The sequence below is a fragment of the Panthera uncia genome, chromosome E1, assembly GCF_023721935.1.
Source record: "Panthera uncia isolate 11264 chromosome E1, Puncia_PCG_1.0, whole genome shotgun sequence".
NCBI lineage: Eukaryota > Metazoa > Chordata > Mammalia > Carnivora > Felidae > Panthera > Panthera uncia.
In genome coordinates, this window is record NC_064814.1 from 3,284,169 (window position 1) to 3,297,610 (window position 13,442).

A 13,442-nucleotide genomic window follows, 5' to 3' on the forward strand; every position below is an offset into this window, starting at 1 on the left:
GCGGCTCGCGCTGGGCCTGCTGCTGCTGCTGGGGACGCTGCTGCGCCGGGCCGACGCCTGCAGCTGCTCCCCGGTGCACCCGCAACAGGCGTTTTGCAATGCAGACGTAGGTAAGGACGGCGACCCCGCCCCGGCCCGGTGCCCGCCTCCCCGAGGGTCCGCGGGCGCCCCGCCCGCCCGCAGCCGGCCGAGGGGCCCACGCCCCGGACCCTGGCCCTCGGGCCTTCTCGAATCCTGCAAGTGGACGCCAAAATCGCACTTTTTTTTTCCCACCCCCTTCCGTCTCCCTTTCTTTGCTTCTCCGCCGAGATGCTTCTCAACCTCAAAATTCCACCGAAATTCCGCTGCAGCTCCAGCCCCAGAGAAGGGAGCCAGGGAACGGATCGGGTTTTGGCAGGCGGAGGGCCCTGGGATGCCAGCGCGGGGGGCGGGGAGAGTGGGGGGACACAGCGTGGGACGGGGAGAGTTCCGGCGCCCGGGGGGCTGGAGGCCTGGGGACCCCGGGAGAAACTTGCACAGATAACATGGAGCTGGCCTTCTGCGGCCTGGAGCTGAGTGCCAAAGGGCTTCTCTGCCTGGGCCCCTCCCTCCAGCCCCGTTTGGGGGTTCGCAGGATTAAACTGGGGCAGAGTGGAAGCTTCCCTCCTCTGGCCGGCTTCCCTGCGCTCAGAGGGGCAGCCCTGAGAGGCAGCTAGAGCCCCAAAGGCAGCTCCTTAATCTGCACCCTGCCCAGGGGGCACCCAACCCAGGGCCGGGGGGGGGGGGGGGACAGGGAGGAGGGTCCTTGAGTGGTTTGCACCCGGTGAGTGCTTTTTCAGGACATGCACAAGAACGAGGCTGTGTGGGGCAAGTGGGGTTGTGTGACTGTTTAGAATCCTCAAGAAAATATCTGTTAACCCCAGGACTCCTTACCCCCCCCCCCCCCAGTGGTGGGAGCAGGCAGGGGAGGGAGAAGCCAGATACTAGGTGTGATCCACACAGGGGCTGGGACAAGTGGGGAGAAGCCAGCAGAAATGGGAGGAACCAGCTGGGCCCCAGAGGTTTCCATGCAGGCCTCCAACTGCCCTGGTGAGGGTCAGCCAGGTTCTCCTGGGCCAAGTTCAGTTGAGCCGGAAGGACAGATGCCCAGCAGGTGGGCCACTGCAGCCCCCTATCCCGCCCCCCCCTCACCACCCCCAGGCTTTTCAACAGGTTTATGTTCTGCTCCTGAGTCTCAGCCAGCCAAGCATCCGGTTGCCAGGCCACGTGTGGGGCTGGCCGCCCTCACCTGTGCAGACAGAGCCAGGGTCTGTGGGTTTCTTCTGTTGTCAGCCATGCCCTTCTCATCCCCCCCCACACCCCCATGGCTGCTGGCCACACCCCAGTTGGCCCTCTGAGCTGTTGCCAGCCCAGGAAGTGTTCGTGGGTTCTTATCTGTGGGCCTCACATGGCTCTGGCCACCTGGGCGTGGGACGTGGTCCATGCTTACGGACTAGTTTTCCGTAAAACCCGAGTTGGGGGGAGGTAAGGTCGGCTCCCCGATTTGGCTTTGGTGCTCAGCAGGATTTGAGGGCGATGCACATCGGCCTCCTTCTGGGGTGTCTGCTGGGAGCCCCGGCCTGGCCAGGCCCCTTTGCTAAGAGCGAGGCCATACTTCTGACCATCAGGCCGTGGGGCAGGGTGGTCCCAAGGCCCAGAAGGAACCGAGTCTTGCAAGGTGCTTGGACTTGGTTCGCAGGCACCAAGCAGGAAGGGCTGGCCCTGGAGACCACCTCACACTCTTTGGCCCCGGAGGGAGAATTCCTGGCCTCGTCCTGGCCCAGTAAGCTGAGGCAGCAAAGGGTCGGGGTCGAGGGGCTTCTCGCTTTGTGGTTCCTCTCTCTTCCGCCTGGATCTCCTGGCATTTGTGTCCCAATTCTCCAAAGCAGAAGCATCGGAGATCCTAGACTTTTAACCCCGTCTCAGCTCGGAGGCCAGTCGGGGTACCGACACCAGACTTGCATTGCGACGCCCAGTTCGTTAGATTCCCGTGGCTGCTGTAGCGAATCACCAGAAACTGGGGGGTGAAGGGGGGGGGCGCTTAAAACAATAGGAATTGCTTCTCTCACAGTGTAGGGGCCCAAAGCCCCAGATCAAGGTGTGGGTAGGATTGGCTCCTTCCGGGGGCCCCGAGGGGGAATTCGCTCTAGGTCTCTCTCGCAGCTTGCTCTGGCTGCTGGTGCTCCTTAGCTTGTGGACGCGTCCCTCCAGCCTGCGCTCTGTCTTTACGTGGGTCCGTCTGTGCGCGCATCTGTCCAAATCTCTCTCTCCGTAGAAAGACCCCGATCACTGAGTTTAGGGCCCACTTGAATCCAGCATGACATCATCTTAACGTGATCACATCTGCAGAGACCCTATTTCCAAATAAGGTCACGTACGCAGGTTCTGGGTGGACCTGAATTTTAGGGGGAAGCTCGTCACACACCGGCTGCCCCGGTCAGCCCCTCTGTGTTCGATCTCCTTGGGATACAGAGCCGCGGCACCCCAGGGTGGCCGTGGACTAAACCTCACGGTGAAGGCCGTGGCCCTTCTGTGTCTGCTTCTCTTTTAAGTCCTGCTTGTATTCCCCACTCTGGCCCAGAACCGAGTTGCCTGGGGCTCTTTTAGAGGCCACTCAAGGCTGGGTCCCTTTGTAAATACAGAGGGCCTGGCCTGGACCTCAGCTCTTGTGGTTTCAAAAGCTCCACAGGTGATTCCGTGCCACCACGGCCGGCTGTGGCCGCGACCCAGGGGCCCGTGAAGGGTGATGGCCTCACGCACACTGGGGTTACTAAACGCTGACCTTGAATGTGCTGTGCTGGCTCCTTTAATTGTCGGCTGGACGCAGGCTCGTTAACTGGCTTGGTGTCTACGAGAGGCAGTTGGCTTAAGAAATAGTCTGATCTCTGTCTGCCTGCCTGTGTAAGGATTTCTGGGAGCTTGTAGGACCGGAACTGTGCTCAGGAAAAGGAGCTCATGATGAGGTTGTGAAATTTACGATGAAGGGAGCAGTAGGTAAGACCGGGGTCCCTCCTGGAAGGCCTTGTTCCCCATCCTTTCCAGGCAAATGAGGACAAACGGGAAACGTTTCCTGTCTCAGCCCTGCTCTCATGTGCTGCTGGCCCGTCTCCTACCACCTAATGGAGTCCGTGGCCGTCTACCGCGAGCCTGCCCAGCCCCCAGCCCCCGGCACCTGGCCACAGACCAGCTTTGGGCCTTTTCTTCAAGCAGTACCACCACGGAGGGAGCCTCCAGATACTGAGCCAGCTGAGAGACTTGGCCAGTTTGGGAGTCCTGGGTCAGTCCAGGAGCTCCCTGGATCTGGCAAAGAAAATCTCACTTCTGGCTTGGGTGGCAGCACCCAAGGCCACGTGGCTCCAGAAGAGTGGCCCACGACGGCGTCTTTCTCAGGGTGCTCCCGTCTCCAGACCCTGCTCTCGGCAAACCCCCTGGCGATCTCCGGCAGAGCGGAGAAAGGCCCACCGCCAAGGTCGCTTGCCGGTTGCCGGGCCGAGCGGGCCAGACCGTGGCCACCTGCAGAAAACACACAGCGAGCATTCGGAAATGGCCGTGTCTTCGCTGGACGCACGTGTCCGGGAAGACCAGGGCAGATAAGACTCCCGTGAGTTGAATCAGGCCCTAAGTGCACGGGGGCCGGGTGGGGGTGGCTCTTTAAAACCGCCGTTGGCGACTCCTATGGAGTGCTTGCTCGCTTGGGGTTGTGTATACCCTTTCACAGCGGGCTGTGTTTCAACAAGCCGTTATGGCGTGGCCGGCTCCGCCCCACGGGAGGCATTGTCCCCCGCCTTAGGAGGGGACCTCCGGACACCAGTGCCAGGCGGTGTGGGAGTGCTGGGTGTGTCAGGGTGGGCAGAGCCCCGCAGTCCCCAACCCTGATGGCCACGCTCCAGGTGCTTTGGGTAAATGATAAATCAAGTACCTGTGTGAGAGGGGAATGCATTTTTAGGATCTGGAAGTAGCGGGTTTTGAAGGGAGGGGGGCCACGGAGGGGACTGCAGCCCCTGGGCCTGGGTTTGGACAGTGTCCCTGGAAGGATGCATTCTCCCCAGGGAGTCCCTGGAACCTGGGCTGCTGGCATTTCCCGGGGTTGGGAGACAGAGGGCAGGGATGTGTCCTAGACACATGCGTGCAGGCCATGCCGGGCGTGGCCGGTGGGTGGAGGGAGCTCTCCCCACACCGTGGCCCCTGCCTGTGGGCTGAGGACTTGGTGTCAGCCTGCAGCCGGGACCCGCTCGGTCCTCGGGAATTTGCGGTTGGGGCCTGTGGTCTGTGAGCGGCAGGTGGGCTGGGCCCCTGCCTCTCTTCTGTGCTGTCTCTGCTGGGTTGCCGGGCAGACCCCCGTGCCGGGTGCACGGTCCAGATCCAGTGGTAGCATTTGAGCGCATTGAGAACAAGGATGGGGACCCCTTCCCAGGCTTATGGGGTCGGCAGGGAGGGAGGGCGTGCAGCCACCCTAGGCCAGATGCAGAGCCACTGATCCTATGCCCGAGGCCTGCAGGTGTGGGTGAACCCCTCAGATTCCCAAGTGGCTAAGAGATATACCCGGAGGACCCTGGGAAACGCAGCAGGAGAGAGAAGGGCCTGGAGGAGACCAGAGAAGAAAGAACAGCGTGGTGGGCGGGGCCAGTGCTTCTCCCCTGCAACGGACGCTCCCTCACCCTTCCGCAAGCACGTGCACAAGGGACCAAGGGCAGGTGGCCCCATAACTAGGATGGTTTTTCTGGAAAGAGAAAAGCAGAGCTGAGGAGCCAAGGTGGGAGAGTGTGAGCCCCAAATCTGAGGACAGAGCTGGGGGACCACGCACCCAGGCGTGGTTAGGTGCCTCATCCATGGCGGCAGCGTGGGGGTGTGCTGAGCAAAGGGACCACCCACCCAGGGAACGGGGAGAGAGAGTTCCAGGTGCAGAGCAGGGGGGCGAGGGGCCAGATGACCCCTCTGTGGCGTATCACGTGCCATCTGTGTCCCTTCCCAGGGGCCCAAGGCAAGCCTTTGAGGATGTGCACCTGTGGATGACAGCAGGGGTGGCCCCGGGAGTTGGCTAGAAGGCAGATGTCTGAACTGGTCCCGAATTGGAGCCTTGTGGCTCGGGGCATGGGCACTGGTATTTTTTATTTGGAGTGTGCACCTGGGAGAGGGGCAGAGAGGGAGGGAGAGAGCGAATCCCAAGCAGGCTCCACACTGTCGGCACAGAGCCCCATGTAGCTCTTGATGTCTCCAACCGTGAGATCATGACCTGAGCCAAAATCAGGAGCCAGATGCTTAACTGACCGAGCCACCCAGGCCCCTCATGGGCATTGGTATTTATAAGACTGTCCAGGTGATTCTGGTACGTGCCAATGTTTGCACAGAGCAGTTGTCTCCAGTGTGGGCTACTCAGGACACTTTCGGTTTGAGAAAAGAATGTTCTCGGGGCTCCTGGGTGGCTCAGTCAGTTAGGCGTCTGGCTCTTGATTTCAGCTCGGGTCATCATCTCATGGCTTGTGAGTTCAAGCCCCGTGTCAGGCTCTGCACAGTCAGTGCAGGATTGACAGCTTGGGATCCTCTCTCTCTGCCCCTCCCCTGCTCATTCTCTCTCTCTCTCTCAAAATAAATAAACTAAAAAAAAAAAAGAAAAAAAAAGAATGTTCTAGATCTTTAGTATAGGCATTGACAGCTGTACTTGTACATAACTTTAAATGGGTAGATAGGTCTTGAGGCTGCTCGGCCAGACTTCCGTCTTGGCGCTAAAGGGTCTGAGCAGGTGTGGAGACAGAGGGCCATGGGGGTGTCCGGCCAGGGGTTAAGCAGGTAGATGAGATGCCTAGAGTTTGGGAGCAGAGGTGGCTGGGGGAGGCGGGGAAGGGGGACTTCCAGACCGAGCGATGGTCAGGAGCACCTGTGTCTCAGAGGGCAGGTAGGATGAAGTTGACTCCCCCATCCAGACCTGGGAGCTCCCAGGACCCACTCCCCCGGGCCCTTGAGGCCTGAACTGGCTGGAATCCTTCGGTGCCTCCGTCACTGCGTGGACGTGTGGCTCCAGGGAAAAGTGCACAGGACCCGGAGGAATCCTGTTTTGCAGCTGACTGACCAAATTGGATCCGCTGGGTCTGAATAGTACCCCAGGTTAGGCTTCTGGAGACCCCAGCAAGGCGGACTGCACAAGTGTTTAAGAATCACATTGAGGTGGAGTCTTTCTAAGGAAGGGCCCTATCCTGGGCCGTAGGGACATCTATCCAAAGATAGACTGGGGGGTGGTGGCGGGGGGGGGGGGGGGGGGGACACGGGTCTCGAGCCCTGAAACCGTAAGCAAAGCCGTGTGTCTGCGTGTGCGCACGCGTATGTGTGTGTGCGTGCCCGGATTTTCCGAGGCAGGGGCGGTGGCTTCCACCAGATTCTCAGAGGGCTCTGTGACCTCCAAGAGCCGGTTCGCTACCGTGGAAACAGCCATTGTATGGCCTGTAGGGGAGAGTGGAGAACGTGGGGAGAAGCGTCACTGGAACCGAAACGCGGGCAGCTCTGAGCCCGGGTGCGGCAGTGGAGACTGCAGGATTTTGTGGGCGCACCCCTCCCCCCAACTGTTAGACGTCAGGGTGGGGGAGGGGCACAAAGCTGCGGGCAGGAGAGCGAGTTTTTTTTTTAATGTTTTATTTATTTTTGAGACCGAGAGAGACAGAGCAGGAGCAGGGGAGGGGCAGAGAGACAGGGAGACACAGAACCGGAAGCAGGCTCCAGGCTCCGAGCTGTCCGCGCAGAGCCCGATGTGGGGCTCGAACTCACAAACCGCGAGATCATGACCTGAGCCGAAGTCGGACGCTTAATGGACTGAGCCACCCAGGCGCCCCGATTTTAAGGGGCCTGCAGTTCTCCAGGAGCCCGTGCCTGCAGTGGGGGAGGTCTCGGGAGACAGAAAGGCGGGTGTAGCAACTGGTGGGGCTGGTGGGGAGGGCAGGGGCGGGAAGGGCTCGTGGGGGCTCGTCTCTGGAGTTCGCCCTCAGTGCCCAGAGACCAGGTATCCCCTCACGTGCTCAGGGCTACCCTCCCCGTTTAGTTCTGCTGGGATACGGAGCCTGGGTCTACACGGGAAAGCCTCTGGCTGTGGCTCAGCAGACGGTGGAAAATCGGGGCAGGCGGGGGGGCCCCGGGAGGGAAGGGGAAGTAGAACACAGAGGGGAAGTCGAGTCAGCAGGAAACGAGGGAGCTGACTTTTATAACAAGCCTGTTAGGGAGGCCGCCGTGCAGCCCCGTGCCGGCGTCCAGAGGGGTGAGGTCCTGGGCCAGTGCCGTCTGCCTCAGTTTCTCCAGCTCCAAACAGATGGTAAATTACTTACTTGCTAGGGTTGTGGGCAAGGATCACAAGAACAAGCAGGGACGCTGCTCACAGGAGGTTCTGGTGTGTGTGTGTGTTTTGGGGGGGGGGTGTTCGCTGTCTCCACGTGAGACCCTGTGCTGTGCACACCACCCCCACCGAACAGAGCAGAGGCCGTGGTGATCGATCGCACAGGGAAGGGAGCTGGGGAGACACAGGCCGGGTTCCCGGGCCGCCTGCGGGCAGCCAGGCAGGAAATCATCCTAAGTTTGGGAAGGGCACAGGATGGGGACCGTGACAATAACGGCTGTTGCCGAGTGCTTGGAGGTATGTCCGCGCGTTCCTGGTGTTAGCCCTGCCCGTTCAATTGTTGTCCCCATTTTACAGAAGGTCACGGTGAGGCACGACTGATGAGGTCACTTGCTTGGGGTCGTGCAGCGGGCAGGTAGCTGAGAAGATGGGAGGTGTTAATAGAGGAGCCCGACCTTCGGGATTCTGAGCCACGAGAGCTTGGCTGGGGCGGGAGGGTGGAGGGTGGAGGGTGAAAGACCTCTCGCTCAGAGGTGAGCCCGTCGACTGCAGATGAGCAGGTAAATGAAGCTCTAACCTGACAGCAAAATATTCAGCTGTCGTTTTCAGCGGTGTTACGGATTCATGTTTGTGACCTAGAAGAATCTTTAGGACGTATTTATTTTGTTTTTTTTTTAAATGTTTTTATTTATTTTTGAGACAGAGAGAGACAGAGCAGGAGCAGGGGAGGGGCAGAGAGAGAGGGAGACACAGAATCCGAAGCAGGCTCCAGGCTCCGAGCTGTCAGCACAGAGCCCGACGCGGGGCTCGAACCCACGAACTGTGAGATCAGACCTGAGCTTAAGTCAGGCGTTTAACTGACTAAGCCACCCAGGCGCCCCAGGACGTGTTTATTTTAAAAGCCCAGTTGCACTGAGTGCTTTCAAATTTATTTTATGTTATTTATTTAGTTTTACTTATTTTATTCTTTAATTTTATCTTATTTTGTTTATTATTTTTTATATTTTATTTACATCCAAGTTAGTTAAACTGTTGTGTAATGGCTTCAGGAGTAGAAATCAGTGATTCATCACTTACATACAGCACCCGGTGCCCATCCCAACAGGTGCCCCCCCTTAATGCCCATCCCCCATTTAGCTCCTCCCCCCCCTCCACCCAACTCCCCTCCAGCAGCCCTCAGTTTGTTCTCTGTATTTAAGAGTCTCTTACGGTGTGCCTCCCTCTCTCTTTTTGTCTTATGTTTCCTTCCTTTCCCCCATTTTTATTTTTTTAGGTTTATTTTCATTTATTTCGAGAGAGAGAGAATGAGCAGGGGAGAGGCAGAGAGAGAGGGAGACTAAGCCCAAACAGGCTCCACGCCGTCAGCACAGAGCTGGGCTCGGACCCCGTGAATCGTGAGATCATGACGTGAGCCGAAATCATGGGTCAGACGCTTAACCAACTGAGCCACCCAGCACCCCTGCTTTCGCATTTTAAACATTCTCTCCCCCGGGGCGCCCGGGTGGCTGAGTCGGTGAAGCGTCCGACTTCGGCTCAGGTCGTGATCTCACAGTTTGTGGGTTCGAGCCCCGCATAGGGCCCTGTGTTGACAGCTGGGAGCCTGGAGCCTGCTTCGGATTCTCTGTCTCCCTTGCTCTCTGCCCCTCCCCCGCTTGCACTCTGTCTCTGTCTCTCTCTCTCTCTCTCAAAAATAAACATTAAAAAAGAGGAAAAAGAAATGGAAGGACAGAGTGAGGTTTCCTCGGGAGGGGAGAGGCGGAGGAGAGGCCCCCACGTGATCGGGTGAGGGCGCTGAGCCTGGGGACACGTGCCGCCCCAGAGCCGCCTGACTTTGGAAGCGGTCACACTGAAGGGTTCGTGGCCCCTCAGAACACCCGTCATCCTTCATCCGCCTCGGAGACGGGCCGTGAGTTCCGTCGGCTTTACTGAGGTGCGGTTCCCGTATGGCTGTTCGTCTGTTCCAGGTATATGAGTCTGGTTTTTAGTACGTTCGCGGGGGTGAACGGCCGTCACCGCTGGCTGATTTCACAAGGGCCAGGGGACCCTGAGCTGGGTTCCCTTTGCGGTTTCTTAGCGGGTGGCGTGGGGTGGCCCTCAGCCTCCTCCCACCGCTGGAGCCTGCTGTTCAAACCCGGGGTCCTGGGATGCAGCCCCGTGCGCCAGGAGTTCGAGGCCCACAGCGGCTTCTGAGCCGGGCAGCAGAGCTGAGCGGTGGGCAGTGTGGCACACAGAGCCCGGTCGGGGGCCGTTGGGCCCCGGCCGGACCCAAGCCGAGCCCTGGGCCGTCGTGAGGGCCGGCTGCACATGTGGGCTTTCAGGTGCCGGCTCCCCTCTCCCCTGTTGGCCTGTGGGGTGTCATTCCCCGAACTGACCTCAAAGATACGGTGAATCTACCCCCCCTCCCCCTTCTGGGCTCGAGCCGGCGAGCACAGTGGCAGAGATGAGCTGCAGGGCAAAACCCCGGCTTTCTGCCGTGGAACGTTCCGTGGGCAGAGAGACCCCGAGGTCACATCGGCGTGTCCTTGGGGACAGGACCTGGCTTGGGGTGAGGCTTTACTTGTCCCTTTCTGGTCTATACTCTGGAGATGTTGGTTGGGCCTTCCTGGCAGCCCCATGAGGGGCTGGGGGCACCTTCACAGAGCCGGTGAGGCACGAGACCGCAGCACCGGGCTTTGCCCTCACCCCTGTTGCTGTAATCGAAGGCGCTGGTTAGAAAGCAGTTCAACTGCTGATTCTTCACGAAGGGCGGGATGAGAAAGCGGACCGACACGTTAGAGAAAAAAGACAAAGCAGAAGGTATTGGGAGAAAGGCCAGCCAGAAGTGGTTCCGAATCCCAACCCCTGTGCCCGTCTGAGTCTCCATTTCCTCTTCCGTACGAGCAGGATTGAACTTCTGGAGGCCGTGCCGTCGTAGACGCTGAGTAAGGCTCTGCGAAAGAGTGCGGTGCAGGGGGAGGGGGGCCTCGACGGCCGTCGGTCCCCCCACTGCACCCAGGATTCTGAGACCCAGCACGATGCTCCGTCCCGGAGCTCTTTAGGGAGAGGCCGTGGCTGGCGCGGGAAATAAACCCGCGTCGTTCCTGGCCAGCTCTGGCCGCTGAAGGCCAGCCGGGCTGTCCTGGGGCCAGCTCGCGGCAGCTGCCTTCCTCCCCCCGTCCGGATGGGGAGTTCGGGGCTCGAGGGTGGACTCACGGTGAGGCCACGTGTCAGGAGGACCGTGTGCTTGATGATCACACGAGATCGTAGCGCCAAGGAGAGATTGCGCCTTCGACCGTCTGTGGCTCCGCCTCTGTGGCTGGTCGCGCCCGGTGGCTGAGAGTTCACCGTGCCGCGTTGGCTGACCCTCCCCAGGCCACCGTGTCCTCCCCCAGGTCCTGTGAGGTGCACGAGAGCGGAAAGCAAGGACAGGAGTGAGAATAAAGCCAGGAGTGTGTTGCACGCAGAGGTGTGGGGCAGTGATACCGTCTGGGCCGTGTGTCTTGCGTGTTTACACGTGCCCAGCGGGATCTGGGCTCACGTCACCACCAGGCGCTGCGACGCCGAGGGAGATTACCTGACCCTTTGCCCAGGTCACAAGGCCACTGGGCGTCCCGGCCGCAGCCCCAGCCCGGAGTCCAGGGTGCTTTGGAGAGCTGGCGCTCCATTTGTCAGGGGCCGGGAGAGAGGGGACGTGGCATCACTTGTGGGCTTCGGGTCCGCGGAGAGGGTCCTGTTCCGTTCGGGGGAGAGTGCGCGTTTCAGGAGGATTGTGGCGGCCCCTGTGGCCGGTTGGCTTTGGGGGCACGTAAGGCGCCCTGCTTTTTGGGTACGGGGTTATTAGTTGGACGTGTGTACCCAGGTGCTCTCCTGGGGGCTTCTGTCTACAGCTCTCCTAGCATTTAGCCTTCAATTTTTAAGTCTCTGGGAGGAAAGGACCAGCCTGGCATCTCAGGAGGGGGGGAGGGTTGTGCTAGAGCAGAGCCAGGATGCGGGCCGCCCAGTTGCGTACATCTTGTCCCCTCATCCAAGGTGGCTCCAGGACGGAGAAGGAAGGAACAAATCTGTAGCGGCCTTGGCTTTTTGTGCACCAGTTCTGGAAGGCAGGGATTGAAAACCCAGGGCTCATCGCCCCCAATTGTACGTCTCTTAGATGAAGATACCAGCTGTCGAGGCCTTCCCAGCACAGAAGGGCCTCCCGTGTCCCTTCCTGGTCACGAGGCCTCGGTGAGGCCGGTGAGGCCGCTGTCCTCTCCTGTCTGGACGGGGACTGGTTGGATGACTCACCCAAGGTCACGCAGCTGAGGGCTCAGGCCAGGAATGCAAGGAGCCTGGTCCTGGCACGCGTCTCTAGAAATGGGACCGGATGTCACAGCTTTGGACTTCCCGTGGCTTGGTTCATCTGGCTGAGGGGCTTGCTGTCCTTGGAAGGGCTTGACTGTAGGATTCTGTCTTAACCCGAGCAGTTGAGAGGCTCGGAAGGGCATTTCGGCCTCGCCACTCGGGGGCTTTAAAAATCAGTCTCCCGTCTTATCAGGCAGCCCTGTATCTAGGCATTTTCTGAGGGAAGGAATTCAGCACACGTGCCAGCGTTCAGTCAGGATATTCATTTCCGTCTCGTTTGTCTTAGGGAAGCGTTAGAAACACCTACATACACAGCAGCAGGGGAGCAGTTAAATAAATCACAGCTTCTGATGCTCTGCGGGACCAAATGGTGTACAATTTTTTTTTTTTTTTAACGCGGCGTGTTCAGATGGGGGTGGGAAATGAGACGTTCTCTTACAAGTGTGCGGCTCCTAATTTTTCTATGACGCGTGTGAATGACACGTGTCGTTTTCGAAGCTAAGGTTCGCGAAGGTGCGGGTCGAACCGCGGAGCGCAGCAGTACGGGCCTGGGCTTGAGCTGGCTGGTCCTACGCCAGTGGTGGGCCCAGAGAGGAAATGCCGTCGAGCAGGGCAGGTCAACGCAGAGCAGGGGAGCTGTTGCTGAGGTGGTGTTAGGAGGACCGGGGCTCGGGAGAAACGTCTTCGACGGTGGTGGCCATACCGGGACGTTCTGGAATGCCGTCGGGGGCCCCCTAAGCTGTAACATTTGGACGCCCTGTTTATTCCACCCCCCACCCCCACCCCGAACTTGTCCGTTGCTGGAGGTGGGTACGGAAGACCATGCTGAAGGGGCTGGGGGGCTGGAGGGGTATTCACTGCAGCAGAAGTAGAACTCTCTGTACCCGCAGGACCAGGAAGAGGGACCCCAGCAGAAAGGGGGTGGAGGGGGCAGACTGTGGTTGAGAACTTCGGCGGGAGGTTCTGGCCCCAGACAAAGGCTTTTGTCCCCAAGATTCCCACGATTCAGCCAAGTTCCCGCTAGTAACCTTCTACTCTCAAGAAACCAAGCCCCGGGGCGCGTGGGTGGCTCAATCGGTTAAGCGTCCACCTTCGGCTCGGGTCATGATCTCACGGTTCGTGAGTTCGAGCCCCGCGTCGGGCTCTATGCTGATAGCTTGGAACCTGGAGCCTGCTTCGGATTCTGTGTCTCCCTCTCTCTGCCCCTCCCCTGCTTGTGCTCTCTCTTTCTCTCTCTTCCTCAAACATAAACGATTAAAAAAAAAGGAAGAAACCAAGCCCCCGAATCAGTTGCTTTGACTTCTTAAGGCCAAAATCATGTTCTCCAAACTAAATTTCTTGACTGTCAGATTGGCGGAGGGCACCCCCCCACCCTAGAAACAAGGTCAAGCATGTCTGGTTTCTTATTTTGTGTGGGTGGGTGGCCACAGGGGGCCGGGGCCAGGAGCCCTTCCCCTCCTCGTCTGGTTAGCTCTGCTCAGCAGCGGCGTCCTGAAGGTCCCCGACCTGAGTGGGGACAGAGGCTCTCCGAGCGGTGGGGGGGGGGGGGGGCAGCATCTTGAGGATCCCCGACTTTGACTCGGGACAGCTCAGAAGAGCGACCCCCTGGCCCTCCTCACCAGCATGTGCTGCCGGGCCCCTCCTTAAACCCCAAAAGGGCACCCGCGCCCCGACCTTCATGATGTGCCTGTGTGTGTGCCGTCTGTCTGCTCGTCATGCCAGCCGCTTGAAGCAAATCTTCGTGATTGGTAGCCTCCCAACAGGTGTCCTCATAGGCGCTCGCCCTCTG

The 13,442-nt window shown here is 59.4% G+C and overlaps 1 protein-coding gene and 1 long non-coding RNA gene across 2 annotated transcripts in view; one reads left to right on the forward strand and one right to left on the reverse strand.

The window, feature by feature from the left end:
• Position 1: 1 nt before the first annotated feature.
• TIMP2 (TIMP metallopeptidase inhibitor 2) overlaps positions 2-13,442 on the forward strand; it is a gene marked incomplete at its 5' end in the record, with an annotated part of 46,937 nt that continues 33,496 nt past the window's right edge. The window contains one exon of the mRNA XM_049638137.1: positions 2-110. Coding sequence (XP_049494094.1) covers positions 2-110 — 109 coding nt within the window. The remainder of the gene's footprint in view (positions 111-13,442) is intronic.
• LOC125926300 (uncharacterized) lies at positions 10,745-13,417 on the reverse strand. The gene is made up of 2 exons (XR_007459052.1): positions 13,328-13,417; positions 10,745-12,392 (listed from the first exon to the last, which is right to left on the reverse strand). It is a non-coding gene; the product is annotated as an uncharacterized LOC125926300 (long non-coding RNA).